This window comes from Ostrea edulis, chromosome 1 (assembly GCF_947568905.1).
Source record: "Ostrea edulis chromosome 1, xbOstEdul1.1, whole genome shotgun sequence".
Classification (NCBI taxonomy): domain Eukaryota; kingdom Metazoa; phylum Mollusca; class Bivalvia; order Ostreida; family Ostreidae; genus Ostrea; species Ostrea edulis.
The window spans coordinates 25,248,884-25,269,634 of record NC_079164.1 but is presented as its reverse complement, the minus strand read 5'-3'; the positions used below and the strand labels follow the sequence as shown (position 1 = coordinate 25,269,634).

The 20,751-nt window shown below is 34.3% G+C and overlaps 1 protein-coding gene across 2 annotated transcripts; it reads left to right on the top strand.

The window, feature by feature from the left end:
• Positions 1-7,920: 7,920 nt before the first annotated feature.
• On the top strand, positions 7,921-20,517 carry LOC125663798 (uncharacterized shell protein 2-like). Of its 2 annotated transcripts, XM_048896166.2 has the most exons (3): positions 8,020-8,167; positions 12,110-12,124; positions 19,368-20,517. In XM_048896166.2, exons 1-3 carry the CDS (start codon positions 8,086-8,088, stop codon positions 19,901-19,903), a joined length of 633 nt encoding a protein of 210 aa, XP_048752123.1. In that variant the 5' UTR covers positions 8,020-8,085; the 3' UTR covers positions 19,904-20,517. The 2 variants fall into 2 exon arrangements, with proteins under 2 accessions (XP_056009106.1, XP_048752123.1); XM_056153131.1 differs by lacking the exon at positions 12,110-12,124 and having other exon boundaries at positions 7,921-8,171.
• Positions 20,518-20,751: the final 234 nt, after the last annotated feature.

Here is a 20,751-nt window from a genome sequence, read left to right as displayed (position 1 = left end):
GAACGAATCCGGTGTCTATAAAAGGTTTACTTCATTTTGGATCGATCAACGTCAAGTGAAAGTTTGTATAAGTACCGGAAGTCTGGGCAATATGTTTAACCCAGAGATACAGTGAAAATTAAAAACGATTGAAACAGAATCAATTTAAACTAAGATGAAGTATATGACCCCAATAAGAGGAATTAACATATATATTGCACGATATATTAAATAGCTAAAAGCCTAACAGAATTTATGTTAGAATTAAATTAAAAGGCCACCTCATTATTAATCTGAATAATAGAATACCAGTAATTAGATTAGAAATCAACTGTTAGAAGTTCTCGCCTATTTAGTATTGGAGTGCTGCTGTCACTCAGCCTCTGTTAGTTAAGAAGTAATAAATCAAACACAAGATGTTTAACTTGTTGGCTTAATGAAATTATGAATTATCGTTATTTTATACATACCACACTCTCTTTTGCTAGTACACATATACATTGTATATACATATGACAAGTTGCTACGAGAGGGCGGTGGCATATAAACTTTGTCTCTACCCATAGATGGCGCTGCTCGCTAACACCTGTCAAGGTCGAAATTACAAGATTGTAAAACGCGTTGTAAACTTACAAAACATTTAACTGTGTTCAATCAATTTATGGTGTAGAAATTTAAGATAAAATTGCCTTGCAACTTGTAAAGAAATTCCTAAAAATCTGATTATAATGAAAATAAGTGTTTTTGTCCGATTTTAGGTTTTATCTAAGCTACATTAATCAATCTAATTCTTAAATACCTTTCCGTTCCATGCTTTAGCAACACCCAACCATTAAGGGTCATTTACTGAAACCATTCTCTACCCAGTCCCGTGCGCTACCCGCACTACACCTCTGTCAACAGCTTTTTGCAGAAATCTTGTAAACGTTTCTAATATCAAACATTTATATTTTGGACTAAATATTAAGTCATATTATGGAATGCTTTTGGTGCAATTAAATTTATGCTTACTGTATATTGTTTGAAATCGTTATTTTCTGATCCTTAATTTGGAACTATTTCGTAATATGCGTATGAATGTAGGGCATTCGCGTGGTGAAGATTTTAATGTAAACATGTTGTAAAAAATACGATATAACTTGTATAATAAGAGACAAACATCTAAATGGTAAATAGTGTCAGTGGACTCTGAAAAAGAGCCTGATGCGTCACCTGTTGCCAAAACTTTTAAAGGAAAAGTAAAAGTAAACGAGAATGGTTGTTTATATCATGTGATTACATTGTCGCGTGATTCCAAGCGTTCACAGAGGTAGAAGAACGCGCCCTCTGGTGAGAGAATGTTATTGAAACAAGAGTACCGGTAACGGTAGATAATGCGTCTTGTCACGGGCTTGTGTAGGGTGTTTTTCTTAAGCCACGAGTTCTAAAACTTTACTGAAAGTAGAATCGGATCTTCAAGCTACGACATACGTTCGTTGCATGAAAGGTGAAAATAAGGAACAGTGATCAATCTCATTGCATCGTATGAACGAGGTTCCGACCTAGCTTTAAAATTATGACAGAAGGTAAACAGACAAATCAAGAGCCCTCTCTGTGAAATACTTTTTAAAAATTGACTAGTTCAACAACCTGCAATTTTTTTTCAAACATCAAAGGAAATTAGTAAATTGTTGGGAATCAATACCCTTGTAATACGGCCATCTTCAAGTTGTTTACAAAGGACTAGCTGGAAAACGGAGAGGAGATAAATGGATTAATTTTCATAGAAATTGAAGAAAATCATGTACCAAAATAATGCATTAAATCTAATAAATCCTTATTTGATTTGAACATAATAGCATAACAGAGTCTGATTTAAATTAATATATGATCCTTATTGCGCTAGGTAACAAGCCATGCGTGTGAGTGGACCTAAAGATATGGTTTTAATGGAATTGGCATACTACATATATGAAATGTTCAGACGGATATTCTTAAGGCCTTTCACTTTATTACACACAAAGACAATTTTTAGGCAATCTTGCCGTGTGTGGGCACGCATTGATCTGCTGAAAAAATATCCATTGCACTGCCTATGTTGCTGCATTAATGGTACTAGCACAGGCTGCAGAATTTCGTTTACATACCACCTGGCAGTTAGGCTTCCATTCAAAATGACAAACTGTGAGGGGAAATTCGTGTTCATCGCACTCCTGACCATGACGCTACCTCCGCCGACTCTATCACGTTCAAAGATACAATTGTCTACATAACGTGCATGAGTCCAGCTCTGCCGTCAACATTCTTATCGTTAAATCTGGACTTTCAGAAAACAAGACCCGTATCCAGTTTTGGCGTTGATTCAGCCTCTGTTTGGTCCAATTCCCCTTTGAAACGTCGGTGATTGTAATTTAGTTGTAACCCTTTGTAAGGTCTTCTTCTGCAGCGGGTATAATGTAAGAGGCGACTAAATGGGGCGGTCCTTCCGATGAGACCGTAAAATCTGAGGCCCTGTGTCACAGTATGTGTGGCACGATAGAGATCCATCCTGCTCAAATGCCGTAAGCGGCAAGTGTAAGTCTAAATTCTGCAGCACTTCACCGACAATGGTGACGTCTCTATTTGTGTGAAAATATTTTCGCGAGGGACGTTAAGCAATATACAATCAACCAATATGTACATATGTAACATCTCAACATTACGACAAACGGGAACATTTAAACTTTTCCATCGTCAACTTTCCATATTTATGTGGCAATATTCCATTATCACCTGGTGTTTATGTGTCTCAAGTGATTCGACACGCGAGAGCATGTTCTACGTATGATAAATTTCTAAACAGAAGCAGGCTACAGAGAAATGTTAAGTTTACAGGGATTTTAAGTCTCGTTTAAACTCAGCATTTCACAAATTATATTCTAATGCTATCACATGTAAGTACAGCCTGTTGTTAAGTCGATGTTTGTTCGACGGGTTTCTAACAACTGACTAACGAATATATTTCAGTTAGTTGACCGCCATAAAATGACTGAAATATTGCCTAGATGGCGTTAGAACATAAAAATCAATCAATCAAAAGGGCTATTACGTAATTACATGTATTTTCATTCACCTAATTCCCGCACTCGCATCATCGCGTGAATACATGAAAGGTGAAGATAACGAACGGTGATCCCCTCCGTCTCTGTTGCGAGGCGATAGCACATGCGAAACCAAGACGGAATTTATATACACAAATGGCATAAATTTAACAACATGGTATTTATAACGACGGGTTAAGTAATATGAAAACCTAAACCATTTTGTTTAAAATTAATGTGCGAAACGAGTTCTGAATTTAGTTCTTAAGAGATATGTCCTGACAAGATCACTGGATGCAAAATTACGTCAACTCTTTCCATCATTTTTAGATAAATAATAATGTTTTATTTACCTTCCGTAAACTCTTTAGATTAATTACCATTTTAGGACCATTAAATCTAGTCTATAAATTACCACAGTGTGAAAAATGATTCTTGATCAAAGTATGAAACGTCCTAAACAATGTGTTAAACAGGGCGTAGGATTTTTAATTATCATCAGCAAATATATTATTTGTTCCTTCCTCTTGTTTATTGTTTAGAAAGCCACAGTTTTCCCCACATCACAAGGTCTTCTTCCGTCACCTTGTGCATCATATTGAATTGGTAGTACATGCAATGAGTGATGATCGTCGACTATTTTTTTTTTTTTTTTGCATTTGATTTTCGCCGATTCTTCTCATGACTTCCCCTTTTTCCTTTCTGATTTTAGAGAAAAAACAATTATTTAACTGCGTGGCAGTTTGTATTGGACTCTCGCCAATTCCTCTGATGACTTCGCAGTTTTTCATTTTGATATCCAAACAAACAACAATTTTCTCTCTTTTTTTCAATAGATATATTTGATCAGAATCATAGCTTTACTTAAAATCAAGTAGGGATAATGAATTTAGTTAATTCATAACGCTTTTGAAAATCTATTGAAGATAATTTTAGTTTTACAAAAAAGTAAGTTTTCTGGTGTTTTGTTAGTAGTAATGCTGTTTCAATGTCTTATATTTCTAGATTAAAAAACATTCTTTTCCATTTGAAAAACAAGATAAATTACAAAATATAAAGCAAGGACTGAATATTAAAGTTTTAGTATAACATTGTGGGGGATCGCCGATTATAAATGAGAAATATGATGATCCCATTGTTTTCTTACAGTGATCTACTCTCATAATAAAAAAAAATTCCTAGTGCAACACAGCGTATTGTTTAGACGAAACAAATTAAACACCTCTGGCAGTTGTAGCCGGATATTGTCTCTAACACCAGTGTGTTGTGTAACCCGCCATCTTCTAACTACCAAGACGGATATGTTTGTGATGCAACAGGTTTGACAATTTTTTCGAAATGTCATATTTGACATTTAACGTGGTCACATTGACGGAAAACCTTGTATTCAGACCATAGAATTAGACATTCATTTGGATAAAGGAAACTCATGTTTATTTCGGAGAACCCTTTCTGACTGATTTGTATTTAAGGAAGTGTTTATACAAAATTTCACGATTATGATTTAATATTTTGAAGAAACAGGATAGGAACGACGAGGCAGGGCGTTGCTCCCTTCACATTTTGGGTGATTTTCTACACTAAATTCCAACCCTGTCTTATGCCTACACAATTATGGAAACAGAATAAGTTAGCTGTTAAATCTGTCTTTCACCATTTCAGAGTACATGTAACTGTCATACACAGAAACCTCGTAATGGCACTGGATCCAAGAAAATTTTCTGGTCCGGTTAACCATTTTAATGTCTTAAACTAGTAACACGAATAACTTCAAAACTATTGAACACGAGGAAATTACACGTTGAATACACATGTACATATGCCACCATCTCCCTTGGGAGTTTCTAAAAATAGTCATGATGGAAGCGCGCCGAATACTACATAATGGTGGTGTACAGCGCATGCCCAGCCACCGAGAGCGTTGTGTTTGATATATATAAGGCCATATGGTCTTCCGTTTCTGTTCTTCTGTATACCACATAGTCTCCTCTGAAGTGTAGCAACATTATTCAGCCTTATTATTCCGTTCACTGTGTGTATACATACATGCAAAACTGTCTATCAAAATAAGTTAAAAACTACCATATCGTGTTTTCAACTAGAAAACTGACAAAGTCGTCCAGCATTTCGCTTTAAGGAAGTTGGCTTTTTAGCACAACCGTGCAAGATATTTTAATTATGTAGGTACTAAATCAATACTTAGCGCAAATGATTTTTTGTATGTCATTCACTTTAATAGGTTTGAAAGGACTAGTACATTTTTTGGCGGAAGAATTTTTAAAAAGCAAAATGCTATAAATCTGCACAATTTTACCATTTCTATTTCATTTAAGATGTTGTCAATGTTTTAAACTCCCTACACATGTATTCAGTTTTGTAATGTATAGTACATTTTGTTTATGTACACATAGAAGAAATTGATTGATTGATTGATTTTATATGGTTTAACGTGCCTCTTGAGAATTTTTCACTCACATGGAGACGTGACGTCACCATTGCCGGTTAAGGGCTGCAAAATTTAGGCCTATGCTCGGCGCTTACGGCCTTTGAGCAGGGAGGAATCTTTATCGTGCCACACTTGCTGTGATACGGAGCCTCGGCGTTTGCGGTCTCATCTGAAGGACCGCCCCCATTTAGTCGCCTCTTACAACAAGCAAGGGGTACTGAGGACCTATTCTAACCCGGATCCCGACGGGATAGAAGACATTTGAAATTATATGAAATTCAAACGTTGTACAATCATGAATTTGGTTGATGAAAGGTGAAGATAAAGAACAGTGCAATATTTCTGGGTGTATGTTCATCCATCTGGACCTTGTGGGAAAGATATAAAGTGCAAGAATAAGGATAGGATCATAAAACCTAGTAAACATTTCCCCCCTAGTGATGCGAACTGTCTGTTGTTTCAAAAGGTCAACGTCATATTTTCAAGGGTAAACACGAAGGGAAAACAATGCGTAAGATCATCAATCTCGGTGTGCATGTTCCCCATGTGTTAGTACCAAGTACATTTTGAAGTACATGTATAATGATCTTCACCTCTTAAATTATACTTTATATGAGTGAAATAATCTATCTTCAATTTGATATTTAACAACGTCATCTTTATACAACTAACATTTTATCAATTTAAATTACTCTGCGATATTAGAAAGAATTTCGAAAAGAACACTGTCGGAGTCATTTTTTTTTTTTTTTTTTTACAATGAAGAAAAATCCAGATCATAAATCCGGGATGTTTGATTACACAGTTTTGACCCTAACTTGATTTTATACCGACAAAAACTCGGCATTTAGAGGTAATTCAATCCAAATCATCACATCCCCATACTTCAGTAACATCTTACAAGCTCCATCCTCGGATCCAACTGGATTATATACATGCACAAGTGCGGATCCTGGATTTGTTGGGGGAAATGTAGTGCATAAAGTTGGAGAGGGGCTAAAATATACATTGTACTAACATTTTGATTCCGCAAGAATCCTGTCACTGACCATACACACTGCAATTGAAACCTTGGTAATATGAACTCAAGACCATAACACACCTTCGTGTTATGTATAACAAAGTACTATGATACGATGTTAAAGGTTCTTTCAATAAGAACTGCATAGGTAGAAGCTATAAAGTGTTTATCAGACTATACTGCATTTTGACATCGACTGTGGTCAAACGACACGAATGCAAGCTTAAGATCACGACACATCTTCGGGACAGGGACAACATATGCTAATATACTAGTACTAGATGTTCAATGTTGCTTATTCATCGACCACAACTACAACCATCAAGACTCTAAAACACAAAATAAATCTCGCTATCACGGGTCGTAATTTCTCTTTCCCTGAAAATATTCATGTTTCGCTGCTTAGGGGTCGAGGAATGACCGGGGAAATGGGCCTTAATCCAAACTTTTCTTTATATATAAAGGAGCATTTAAAAATATAGAAAATGTAATGAAATTGAAGAAATGGTCCAACAGAAATTAAAATATGCTGAAAATGATCAAGATGAATGCAGTACACTATCGTTCTTATCTGCTTTCGAGTTCAATGTTGGATAAAATGAAATTACTTACATATGATTTTTAGCTAACCGTTTGGTCGCCATCAGAATTGATTATGAATGCTCATTAGAGTAGCTAGTAACTGCAAGGGGGATACTCACAACATGATTCAGAAAACATATACTGTAATGTAACCGTAAAAAGTGAATGGTAATTGAAACATTTAACCCCTGCGAACGGAAGGGTATTATTATTATTGATGTAGACATATATGGGGTCTTGGGGGAAAAAATCATATTGGTCGAAGCGTAAGCTTTATATAAAGATTTTTGATTATATTTTTGACAAAAATTTAGAATATTTGGTTTGGGAAATATTGAGTTTCATAAACACCCACGTGTATGAAATTGTTGGCTGTGGATGGGTTACGAATATACATACAGGTACATATGCCATTTTTTCTTTCTCTGTAGCTAATGACCTTACCATCATACATTACATGCCATGTCCAGTTATGATGGACTGTTAATAATACATGTTCGGTCATGTCATTTCCATATGTCTTTGTAGGAATATGAGTAATGTGGTTCGTCATGAAAAGAATCCCATATGTAGGTGAAATTATATCAACATTGATAAAAGTCGTACTTAAAAGACACAAATGGGCATAATTTAGCAAACTCTCCATAAAAAACATTAGTAAACAACAAAAATGTGGTCTTCCTAGTAATAAAAGTTGCTTACCGCAGGCCTGATGGTTCCACTACTGTCATACGGGTAACCGCAAAGAGAACCCGGGGAGCCTGTTTAACCAGCAGCCGACACCTCCCGTCATGCATCACTACACTGCGCGAGAGATTATTGTTCAGATTGACAATACGGAAGTTGCAGAGAATTCAATTGTCTATGAATGCGGACCCCTGGTATAAGCCTCATTAAATCTGTCATGACGATTGTGTCTGTAGTAACGACAGCGATTATATATAAGTTAACTTAATGAAGAGACTCGACAGGCAATCACGGACGGCCCGAGCGAAAACATGTTTGTCGTTAATATCATTCTAATATGTTATGGATGTGTAAGTTTAATTTGTTCAGTACATGCTGTGACAATGCATTATGGTAAGTATCAGCTTTATCTGCAGAAGGATAGAAAGACATTTCCTTTGGGAAGTTTAACTGCATGAAAATATTCTATTGTTATTGAGTTTTGAAATTGTCTTTGTTTTTGCCCTGTTCCTAGCTTAAATTCGAAAATCTGTGCGAGTAACAATCCTATGCGTATGTAAAGCCAAGAAAAATCTCTACTATTGCAACGCAAATAAAAATCAGTAGTACGTTTAATGTCATTGTCAATTTGTTTTTCTCAAAGAACGTAATAACAAATGGAGACGACTGTCTGAATTCTACTGTTTGTGTGCGTACCTTTTTTGTTTAACATAACATAAACAGTTCTGAGATTGATTATAAGAATGCTATATATTATCTGTTAATTGTTTTCTACCATAGTCCAGGACAAGTCACGTAACTGATAAAAATTGAAGCATGATAATATTTATTTATATCAGACGAAAGGAAGTGTCGAGAAAAAATATCATTCGAACAAGGTGTTCATCGCTGCCCTACATGACCACACATGGGACAGTTACCTTAAAACGTCTTCTTCGCTTTGTTAACAATGTTTTCTTCATATTTTCATACAATTATTTTTGCAATAAATGTCTCTACAGAATCGGTCAAATAGTATGCAAATGATTTCTATAGCAAATTATACATCGCTTGATATGCTGAGACCAGTACATGAGAAATATGTCTTGATTGCAGAGAATCATTATTTTATTCTTCAATTTACATGCAGTTGTGCCTTTAAAGTTAAATGACACACGCGTAGTCATGTTTGTACACAGTCTGTACTTAAGGAAACCCCATCTTTAACCTCAATAATAATCAAAATGGTGTAATTCTCCAATACTCTTATCACTCTGGACCGAAGTTTCAAGTAAGGTTTTGGTAGGTTTTTTTTTTTTTTTTTTTTTTTATCTTTCCGTATATCGATATCCATGTTGACCAACCAAAATCACCTCTAAAAGATGTACTAAAACCACAAATGCTTAAAATACTTGCACCAAAAACATCTTTTATCAAACTTTTACGTTCTGATTTGGATAATATATTTAGGAAAAACTGTAATTTACATGGACCTCTCTCAGATGTATGACCCGGTCATTGAACCAATATAACCATCATTTCAAAACTTAATTTCCCGTACTGGACTATTCTGGGTACACTCATGAACTTTTTCAAACGCCAGTCTTTTCTCTCTGAACTACTGCGAAACTACATTAACGAATCTTCATGAAACATTGCGTTGCTTATATTTATCGTAGTGTATCCAAAAATTCATGGATATAATGACTATTATATACATGCAAATACTTATTGACCATAGAATTTAATGGCTAGGATAAAATTATCCTCTGGCCGTCCCAAGAGAGTTTCATCACTTTTCAGTTGATGGCAAATTCCAATTTTATATCGTCGTCGGAAACTTTGGCTCACACAAGATCGACAGTTCGAAAGACAAACTATTTCTTTTACTTAGGGTATCGTAAAGTTATCGGGGCCAGGTGAGCAGCCCGGGTTTTTGACCCTCACAAAAACCAAACTACAATACGCTATCATTAACTGTAGTAAAACCTTTGATTTATATACGATAGGAAAAAATGATACATTGGTTTACTCTAGTAACTAATTAATTAATGTTAACCATAGTAAAATAAATTATGTATGATACAGAAAAAGCTTAAATGCTTTTAATTATATGAGGAAACATTTTTGTTGGTATTTTAAATACATTTAGTGTTATTTTAATAATATATCTTGTTACAGTAAAAATTTCAATAAATTATAAACTTTGATTTTATGTATCGAAACTTTGATTCATACTTTCCATTATAGTAAAAAAAAAAATTAATACTTTAAGTTACATAAGTTAGTACCATGATACATGTAAAGTGCAGTAAAACAATAGTGAAAACTTTGCGACAAGACTATATTTTTGGATATAGTATATTTATTTTACTTTTAGGTTATGAGAGACCCTTTGTGTGAAGTTTTGTCTTGTATTGTATTGCTTTGTTTCAGAGTCTAGGTACATCTACTTCACCTCAGTAAATTACAAGCTTTATTAGAAGGTTTGCAAGGATTTTCATTTGTTTTCGAAAGCAACAGGTTCTTTTAACATGTTCTATGATTTGGCATACGGGAAAAAAATATGGACTTTTTTAAATTTTAAAGCATTGTCAAATCTCCGATGAAATTTGAAGTTTTTGACTGTCATGGAAAATTCGTGCCAACGCGTGGAGCAGAGACCTATATTACACAGGTTAAGAAATATCAAAGATCATAAGAATAAACACTCCATGTTACTGCTACCGAGGTATTCCCTTTCGGTCGGTCCGGAAGATCCATTCTGATCAATCAACTCATTCCTTGATCCCACTCATGTTGCAGTCCAATCAATATCAAAATCAGCACCCAAATGACACGAGGAAGGGGTGAACGACAATTGATTGTTAACAAGAAATTTATTTCGAACACCGTTCCATCAAATACTGGATACCACAGTAACCATTCTAAACACCTGCTTGTAAATCTTTATCATTATCCCTTTGCTTTACAAATTAGATGTATTTTAACACCTAGTGAAAAGTCATTATGTAAAGTGGTTTATAAATCATGAAATTGTTCTACTTTACCTCAAAGGACGTCTTGATTATTGACGACCGTCTTGTCGCACGCACCGAAAGAGTATTAATACCATTAGCGTACAATGCAACAATCAACAGTGCAACTTTAAAATTAATAAAACCGCACTGCATTGTTTATGACATGCTCGTTAATTAGCACCTGATCTTCGGTTTTACCTGTTTTACTTTATTATTATTACTTTAGAAAGACATGTTATCAAAGCTTTGTTGTTGTTTTTTTCCCACTAGCGAAGCTTTTTCAAATTAAACGGTTTTGATAATTGTCAACAATTCTTTCTAAAATGTGATTTTTCGTAAAGACAAGCATTTTAAATTGATGTGCAAATTCTACACTAAAAATCATAAACAATATATATGCGTTTGAATTTGGAATATGAATAACACAATGGTATTCTTACTTGAAGCAAATCTTCCGCAAATGTAGTAATGTATCTATATCTGGAAACATATTGAGACACAGATTGAACAGCTAAGAAAATAAAACCAAAATTACATCGACAAATAATAGGCTCAGTTAAGATTCTAGCACTTGGTACAAGTTCGATTAAGTTTCCACCACTTCATTATGATCGGATCACCAAACACGTGATAAAACACTACAAGACGTCCGTTTTGGAAACTTCAACGATTCATTAACTCGTAAGAATTTGAAAAAAAAGGATTTCCTTGGCATACATCTACAGTGTAGCTTGTCCGTGCATTCTAACCCGAGGGTTGGAGGTCTGGTATCAATTACATTTCAGTAATGAAATTAACGATACTTGGATTATCAATAAAGTTTAAGATATACATTTCCAATGTTTTTGTTTTTGATATTTTTCCAAATTGTATAATGATAGATATTTCCTGATGAATGCGTTGCAGTTGTGAACAATGCGCGTATGAATCTTGATAAATATAGTACGTCTATTTTAACTGCTGGGATTTCCGACAGAATTGAAAGTAGAATATAAATATAAAAAACTTCATTTCTTAATATACCTGCGACGCTACACGCCCACATACTTTTGAGGACGCACCGTGGTACTTCATGAAAAGTATGTCGGCTTGAAGCTTCGCAAATCACACCCTACTGTATTTTCATAAAGGAAATTCATAAATGAATACTCCATTTTTTCCACCCACTTCTATGGGGGAAAAAAACCTTTATATGATGTACTTATAAATTATACACTGAATATTCAATTTGGTGATTCAATTCATAAAAATCAGAAATTGTACATGTACTTGTCTGTTTTGTGATCATTACACTGTACCACACTATGTTTACTTAATGCTTCTTTTTTACTTACAGAAATGCGGATGTGCAGTGAGTATTTTTAATTTTATATCAACCACGTGAATGCGATTTGTAAAATTGTGTATCAGAGATTCTGATGGGTTTTCAATAACAATGAAATAACTGAAAAGGATTTCCAACAATACTTTAAAACTGAAAAAAAGTGATCAACTAATGATATTTTATCATTGTTCATGTTTATATATATAATATAACATATTATTGCCCCTTAGTTATCTTTTTTTCCTTTTTTGTGCATGCACAACTAAGTACTTTTGATCCAAGGTAAGGGTGTGACGCCATACACCTCCACCTCTTTTTTCGGAAATGTAGAACGACTTTTGTGGACAACATATTTTTATTGCTACCACATCAGTGACATGTACATGTTTGTACATGTATCATTCAAAGACAAGTCGTTGGTACAAAAAATAGTTTGTTCACAAAGTTGCTCAGTGTTTTTGAAATAAAATCAAGCATTTAAAAAACAGAGAATACGTATGATGAATAGCCCATTTTCAGAAATCAGTTTACATGAAGTGGCGCAAAATATTGCTGCGGGTATGATCAAGGTTTTCTCTTACAAGAATTGAATAGTACATCTTAACTCGCTCATATTTTACATGATTTCTTAATTTGTGCTTGTACATGTAGGGGTCCAAATGAGGCCTGTACAGTACATGTATCATACATAGTGTTGTGTTGTCTGTGTGCTAATGCAAAACAACAACACTACAATTTCATTAGTGTTTACTATCCATTTAAATGCAGGCAGTACATGTAGAAATTCAAACATGACACAGATGTAAATGACAAACGATCCTACAGGTTGATGATATGGACAATGATATATTATTTTCCACCTGTAAGTTAGTCGAAGTGAGACTACAAGGTTTATTTATGGCAATGTTTTGTTTTGACCGTGTTGTCTAGTTTCTCTACCGCTTAATAACATTGTTCGCGTTAAGATAAGTTTGCCTCTTATCGTCTTCAGAAAGGGAGACAACTGTGTCTAAATATCACTGTTCCATGTCATTTTCCAATTAGGATGCTATAAATCAAAACGCTTGCCTACGATTTAGACGAGTTGTAGATACATTACTGTATGTCAGTTTGTTTTGTCAGGAAAACTACCGGTATTTCATTCTACAAAAATACTTGTGCAACTATGAAATCTGATATTTGATAAAGAATATATCAGGCTAACATTGTATCCGGTCATTAGGTCATGCATCAAGTTTCTGACAGACTTGTCACGTACGGTGAAAAGTTTTCTCCACAACCATGCACTGAATCAATCCTCTCGTCCTCCAGTGAACCTTTAAAGCATGTATATATTGCAATTTCCATTACGTAATTCTTGCTTATGTAAGCTGCTGTTGTTATATTATATGATACCTCTTATTTAAATTGATATGTTCAGCGCTGATAAGGTTATCCATTTGAGTGAACAATTCTCGAGAGATCATCCTTCAGTTATATGTAATGCACATGTAGGTAAAAAGAAAGACAACTCCATTTCTGTTTTGAGAGAGAGAGAGAGAGAGAGAGAGAGTCAGCAGCTCTGTTTTAAAAGGGCATTAGCTGTTAAATACATGTTTCCCCATCGTTACCAAAATGACTAAATCAACTTTACAATTATAAAATTCATCACTGACATATTAATATTAATCCATGTTGTAATTTTGACATTAGAATTCCTTTTCTCTATATGCATGTACATGTAGAAAGAATGATCGAAACACCATAGTTTGAAAGTGAATAATTCATTGCGGTAATGTTTTACATAATTTTCATGAAATTCGATAGGAGGTCGTTTTTGTTTTGTATTAGATTTATTTTGTCTTCATTTTCAACGCATTCTAGCAATTTAATCATGGTTCAGAATTAAAAAGGTTTTTAAGTTCAAAAAAGTCATTTTGGTGACAAAAGTTTCTCACCCCAAATCATCTTATTCCTTTCTAATATGATTTAAAAAGATATATGAATGATGTATTTCAACTTTGAAATGACTGCAGATTTGTCAAAAGTTACGCTAGGAGCCAACCTGTATAGCAGATTGAATTTTTGTCCAGGAAGCTAAAATGCTAGGGACATAATATGAAGATTATAATCGTTTTAAATTTGGAAAGAAATGCAGATAAATGCATAAAATTGTTATCAGAGGTTTATCGTTAATATAGGAATTACGCCGTCTTATCTATTCTACGTCCATTCGATAATTTTTCACTTATACTAAATTAACTAATTTTAAAAAATCTTCTCTACAACCGCACGCCTGTAAGAAAAACTTGATGCATAGTCATGCAGAGCAGAGAGGCCTCTACCAAAATTGTAAATTTCAAGATCCCCGGAGTAGAGGTTCTGACTGCAGGACGGTGCCAAACTTGGTATATATAGTGTATATGTGTAAAACATTTACAACATATTTTCTTGTAATGCTATTGATATTAAATTGAAACTATATAGATATTTAGATGGGGTAGGTAGTCCTTTTCCGAAATTGTAAATTTCATTATCCCAAGACTAAGGATATCGTTCCAGGGTGGGGCCAAAATTATTATAGTGATTATTGTCTTTATCATCTGAAAGACTTCTTTACGTTTGCTAATTCGGTATAAAACTAAATGAATATTTAAGAAATGGATGTACCAGAATTGTGAATTTCGCAACTATAGGACGGTTCCAAATTAGTCATATCGTGTTAATGTTATATATATTATATTAAAGTCTTTCATCAGTATAGGCACTTTTGGATGCATTTCAATTCTAAGAACATATCTTGTTTCATACCATTGTTGAATATTAGAATTAATCCTAGACATACAGGATAGGACATTTTCTCTAGATGTCATAGCCCTTAGGTCTAGTGATACTTTTAACTACATATGTGTAGTTATGTGACCGATAAGGCCTATGGGCCTCTTGTTTTAAAAATTTCATATCAACCAGTTTTTCTGTATTCTTTTTTTATGCTGTTTAACAAAAATCACCATTAACATTGATAGGTGACACGAGGGTGGGGTTACCTTAATATGCATGTACACAATGTAGTGTATTTTATTTTGCTCACAGCATGTCCATCGCGACCACAACAGGGTTACGCAGGAATATATAATAAAATTCTAGAAAGATATTCCTCTCAAGAACCACAGGAGTACAATCCTCATTCAAGTTTCTTCACACATTCACCTCTGGGGTCGGGGCCACACCACGATTATCATTTTTTATATTGGGATATATAGTATTTAATTTCTTGGAAACCTTCATCTGAGAAGTGTAAATATATAATTTGTAGTTATCATGCAAGCATCCCCATGTAGTGTGGGTTCAGGTTTACTCGCATCATGACCCTTGAAGCCAGGATGGGCCATTATTGGAATTGAAGGGGGGAAGAAGTTGCTCAGGGGAGCGATTTATCTCAAGAACCCCGCTTCTCCTCTAAATTATTCCTGTGAATGTATATTGGTATACAACAATATGATCGTTGCATGTCAAGGGTCCAATTCTCTTACTGTCGTCTCTTCATTGGCATACTTTCTTCTATTTCATAAATTCTATGCAAAATATCTGTGGACAATTATATAATACATGTAACCCATGTATTGTTGTTAACTTGGGTATATTACGCATTTTAAATATTCTTCAATTGAAAAGGGTACCTAAACAATCAAAATGAGAGAAAAATCCAGAAATGACTGATTGATTGATTGATGTTTTCCGCCACACTCAACAATTTTTCAGGGTGGCGCCCAGTTTTTATTGGCGGAAGAGAGAACCCAGATACAATATTAATGTACCTGGGAAGAGACCACCGACCTTCCGAAAGTAAACTGGGAAACTTTCTCACTTACCGGCGCGAGCGGGATTAGAAATGAGATATTTTGTGATTTATTCTTAAGGTCATGAGCATCTTAAACATCAGATTATTTATGTGTTCCTTTGTATTTTTTTTAATTTAAGAAATGTTCATAACAAGTGAATATATGTTGGTTTTATCATGTTATAACCTAGTATGATGTGTTTTAGCAAATAGCTTAATAAATGATGAGATAATTTTTGTGTGTGAAATTTGGTTTCTTATTTGGTTGCATGTGTTCTAAGACACATTATTGGAGGGAAAATGTGATAAGGTATATCAAATATGAGGATTTTGTTATATTAAGAGTTGTTTAACTACTTTAGGTAGATCGACCCTCGTGTGGTGTCATAGGGTTTTGCAAAAATCTTTATTAAATTAAACTTTGCGCTTGATAAAAATATATCATTCAGAGAAATTTTATTCACTGGATAAAACATAAAATTGGGTAAACTATTACTAGTGAATTTTTTAAAATTATTTTCCATTGATAATCAATTATTTATAATAAAAAAAATGTTGTCAAGGGCAATTTCTTCTACTGTATGTCTACCATACAATGATTTCCCTAATATCCACAATTACTGTTGACATTAAAAAGTCATTTCATCAAGTTTTTACCTATTTTTTTTAAAATTCTGTTTAAAGAAAATGTGTGATTTTCTGATGTTGATCTATATTCTGTTTTTGTATGTCTGAAATCTTAAGAAATGAGGCATCATTTTCTTTAGTTATTAATTATATAAAACTATATTGAGTGGAAAATGATAGTTTTTCCACTTTCAACCAGGGTGTAGCTACCTTAATATTTAACGTTATCAAACGCACAATTATTTCTCTTACTTGATTTGATCGATATATTAAGGTAGCCCCATCATCATGTGAATTATCAATATTAATTCCCCACTTAATATAGTTCAATCTAATCAATAACCAAAGAAAATATGTATGTTGCTACCTTTTTGAAGATGTCAGACGTTAAAAGGAAGCATATGTCACCATACGAAAATCCCACAATTTCATTTTTAAAAATAATTAAAATACATAAAAACTTCTGAAGATTACTAACTTTTAATGTTAACAGTTTTTTTAAAAAAAAAACTGCTACTTTATTAATATGTAAAACTTATACGGTACCAATTTTGATGCACCAGATGCGCATTTCGACAAATAATGTCTCTTCAGTGATGGTCAACCGAAATGTTTGAAATCCGAAATAACAATGAAGTTTTAGAGCTATTATAGGGAACAACAGTGTGCCAAAAAAGTGGAGTCGAATTCGTCGAAGGATAGGAGCTGTGCGTGAGGGAGATAATCCTTGATTTTGAAATGAATTTTTAAATTTTATAACAGCAATTAAATATACATCCGTATTTTCAAGCTAGTAACGAAGTACTATATCAATTAATTGTGAATATCAGGAAAATCATTGTATAATAGACATACAGTAGAGAAAATACCAACATAGGAATTATTGTCATTTTTTAAAATAATAAATACATGGATGTAGTTGATTATTTATTCAGTGTCAATAGTTTATCAAAATTCATTATCCTATTCAGTGAATAAAATTCCTCCCAAAATATATTTCTACCATGCGCAAAGTTTAATTAAATAATCATTTTGTAAAAACCTATGATGTCACATGAGGATGGAACTAACGACCTCTTTTTTCATTGCAATTGGTTGTCGTCCGTCGAGCGTTAACAACTGAACATTTCTAACTTCTTGATAGCTTATATTCCAATTCTTTACAAATTTGGTGTGAAGCATCTTTGGGACATGGATTAAAATTTCAGGACTCCTGCACCCCTGGGACCTTAGGGGCGGGGCAAAAATTGACCAATGTTCATAAACCTTCTCTACAACTGCACATGTGTAAGAAAAACTAAATGCATAGTGATGTAGAATAGGAAGGCCTCTACCAAAATAGTAAATTTTATGATCCCCGGGGCAAGAGTTCTGACCTCAGGGCGGGGACAAATTTAGTATATAGTGTTAAGTGTAAAACACTTATATAACATTTTCTTTAGTGCTATTGATACTAAATCTAAGCTAATGAATATTTAGGAAAAACAGGTAGGCCTTTATCAAAATTTATTATTAAACTTTATGATCCCAGGGGTTGGAGTTTTGGTATCAGGGTGGGGCCAAAATGGTCAGGTATTAAATGTTTGAACAATAGAATTTTTTTTAACTTCTTGATAACTACCATTCCAATTTCCTTTCAAATTGGGTATGAAGCATCGTTGGGAGGGGGACATAAATGGTAAATTTCAGGACTCCTGCAACGATGTTGGCGCCATAAGGGTGGGACAACAACTGCCAAAATGACAAATTTTCAAAAATCTTCTCCTCTACACCTGTATATCTTTAAGGAAAACTAGATGGATAGTTATACAGAGTAGGAAGGCCTCTTCCAAAATTGTAACTTTTAGGATCACGGGGTAGAGGTTCCGACTCCAGGGTGGGGCCATTCTTGGTACATATAGTGTATACATGTATGTGAAAACACACACGTATCAATGATATCTGCTTTAATGCTATTGATACTAAATTGAAACTAAATGGATAATCTAGAAGGAGTAGGTAGTCCTTCATCAAAATTGTCAATTTATAATCCTAGGGGCGTAAGGGTTTGGTTACAGGCTGGTGCCAAAATTATCATAATGATTTGGTGGACTTAAGTTTGCTGATACTGAATACAATTTACATGCATATTTAAGAATATCAGAAAAAGATGTACAAAACATGGTAAATTTCGCAACCCCAGGGTTTTGACTCTAGGATGGGTTCAAATTAGTCATATCGTTTAATGTTAATACACCTATTATATTATGTAAAGCCTTTCACCAGTGTACCGGTATGCACTTTTGAGGGCATTGGAGTTTTAAAAACACCTCTTGTTTTATACTTTTGCTGAATATTAGAATTTAGCGTAGATATTCAGAACAGGAAATGTTTTTAGATTTCATAGCCCTTAGGACTAGTGATACTTTGAACTAATACTCAGGTGACCGATCAGGCTTGTAGGCCTCTTGTTTAAATATAAAGAGAGATAACCCCTGAATTCAGCTAAAAGGCTGTGTTCGTATGTAATGAATGCTATGATTCCTTATGGATTTTACACAAGTACTTAATATCGCGAAATGTCATGTGAACATCAGATTGCGAGAACATGAATTCGCGAGTAGACTGAATTTTTTATTTTATTTTTCTTTATTCATTTACTTATTTTTTGTCTTTTGCGCATGTATTTCAGCAATTTAGACATGAAAGCGGGCAATTCTCTTTCACAAGTAGTGCTTCTCGCTAAATCATAATACATTGCTCGCGTATATTGAGGAATTTACAGTAACAACGTTCAATTTAAATGTTTTGTATGTTATCAAATTGAAAATTCTTCTTTTTCAGTGATAGCAAAACAGTCACTGACCGAAAAGACTGTGGGACCCGAAGGAATATTTGGAGATTGTAAATGTTTTCGAAAAATAACAGGCTGTCCAAAACTTTGGTACCGACAACCCAGAGATGTCTGTCCAGGGGAAACAAAGGTTATCGAAGTCCCAGAGACTTACACTGATTACGAAATTGTCCGCGAGGAGAAGATAATTTGGGAAGAGGTACGCAACCAGGAAGTCGTAGACGTTCCCATGAGAACATACAAAGATGTTATCTTAGACCCTTCTCCTTCGTACGACAAACCCGTGGTTGGCGTCGTCAAGCAAACAGAAATTAGGAAAGCACCGATATATAAAACGACGAGAAGGCCAATCAAAACTTTCATCACAAGAAGGAAACCAGTTCAGAGGGTCAAAATTCATTTCAAGAAAATTGTTACGGAACATATCAATTGCTGTCCAAATTTGAAATTTTGGTTTATCGATTTACCTGTTGTTGTTGAGAACAACGAGGTGTACGATAATAGCCGGGATGTCGTCAGAAAGTAGGCGTTAACGTCTGAAGATTTCTTACACATGGCAGTAAATTTATATGGCAAAAATCCATTTTTGTTAACGTTCTTCGAATTTTACGATGAATATGATATTGAAATAGACAGGTACGAATCACGTATCCCAAACTTGATATAGAGCACACCCCTAGTCTAAATCTTTAAAAATAGTATCAATAATTGTCATGGAATTACTGATTTTCGTGAATTCCACAATTTTGTTTTTGATGAAATAAGTTGTGGATTTGTTTCGTGGAATTACAGATGCCAGTAAATATTACGAGTTATAGCAGCAGACCATACTATGTCCTATGTATGTACATTTCCTCGTGTATACGCATTCTAGTCCCTTATCACATGTGTATAATATTAGGAAACATCAGTGTACCGTGTAGAAACGATTATCTATTTCACATAACTATATATACACAGTTCGCACAGGGTATTTCCTATTCCGGTCTTGAAAGTTGAGGTTGAAACATGATAATTATATTTGCATGTAAACCACTAATCGCGCTCTCATTCTGTGTAAAGTAGGATCATCATTTTTTGTGTATGCACAATGCATTGTCCCATCCAAATAAACGAAACGTGATATTTGTGAACCTCGTTCACTAGTGTTCGATTTTAATTTGTACAACTGGATCAATCACGGGTAATGTTGAGCAGAATATGAAAGGTTTCAAGACAATCCTACTGGATTAACACGCATATACATAATTATGTAGGTGCTTGAGGACTTCTATTGTATAAAGTTCTCAAATTTCAATCCAAGAACAGTAGCGGATCTAGAGGGGGTATAGAGCGAAAAGGGTACTAAACTTGGGTCGCAACATTCCCTTTATG

Excerpts from the sequence above, each read along its gene's own strand:
- LOC125663798 (XM_048896166.2), top strand. The coding sequence starts at position 8,086 with ATGTTTGTCGTTAATATCATTCTAATATGTTATGGATGTGTAAGTTTA.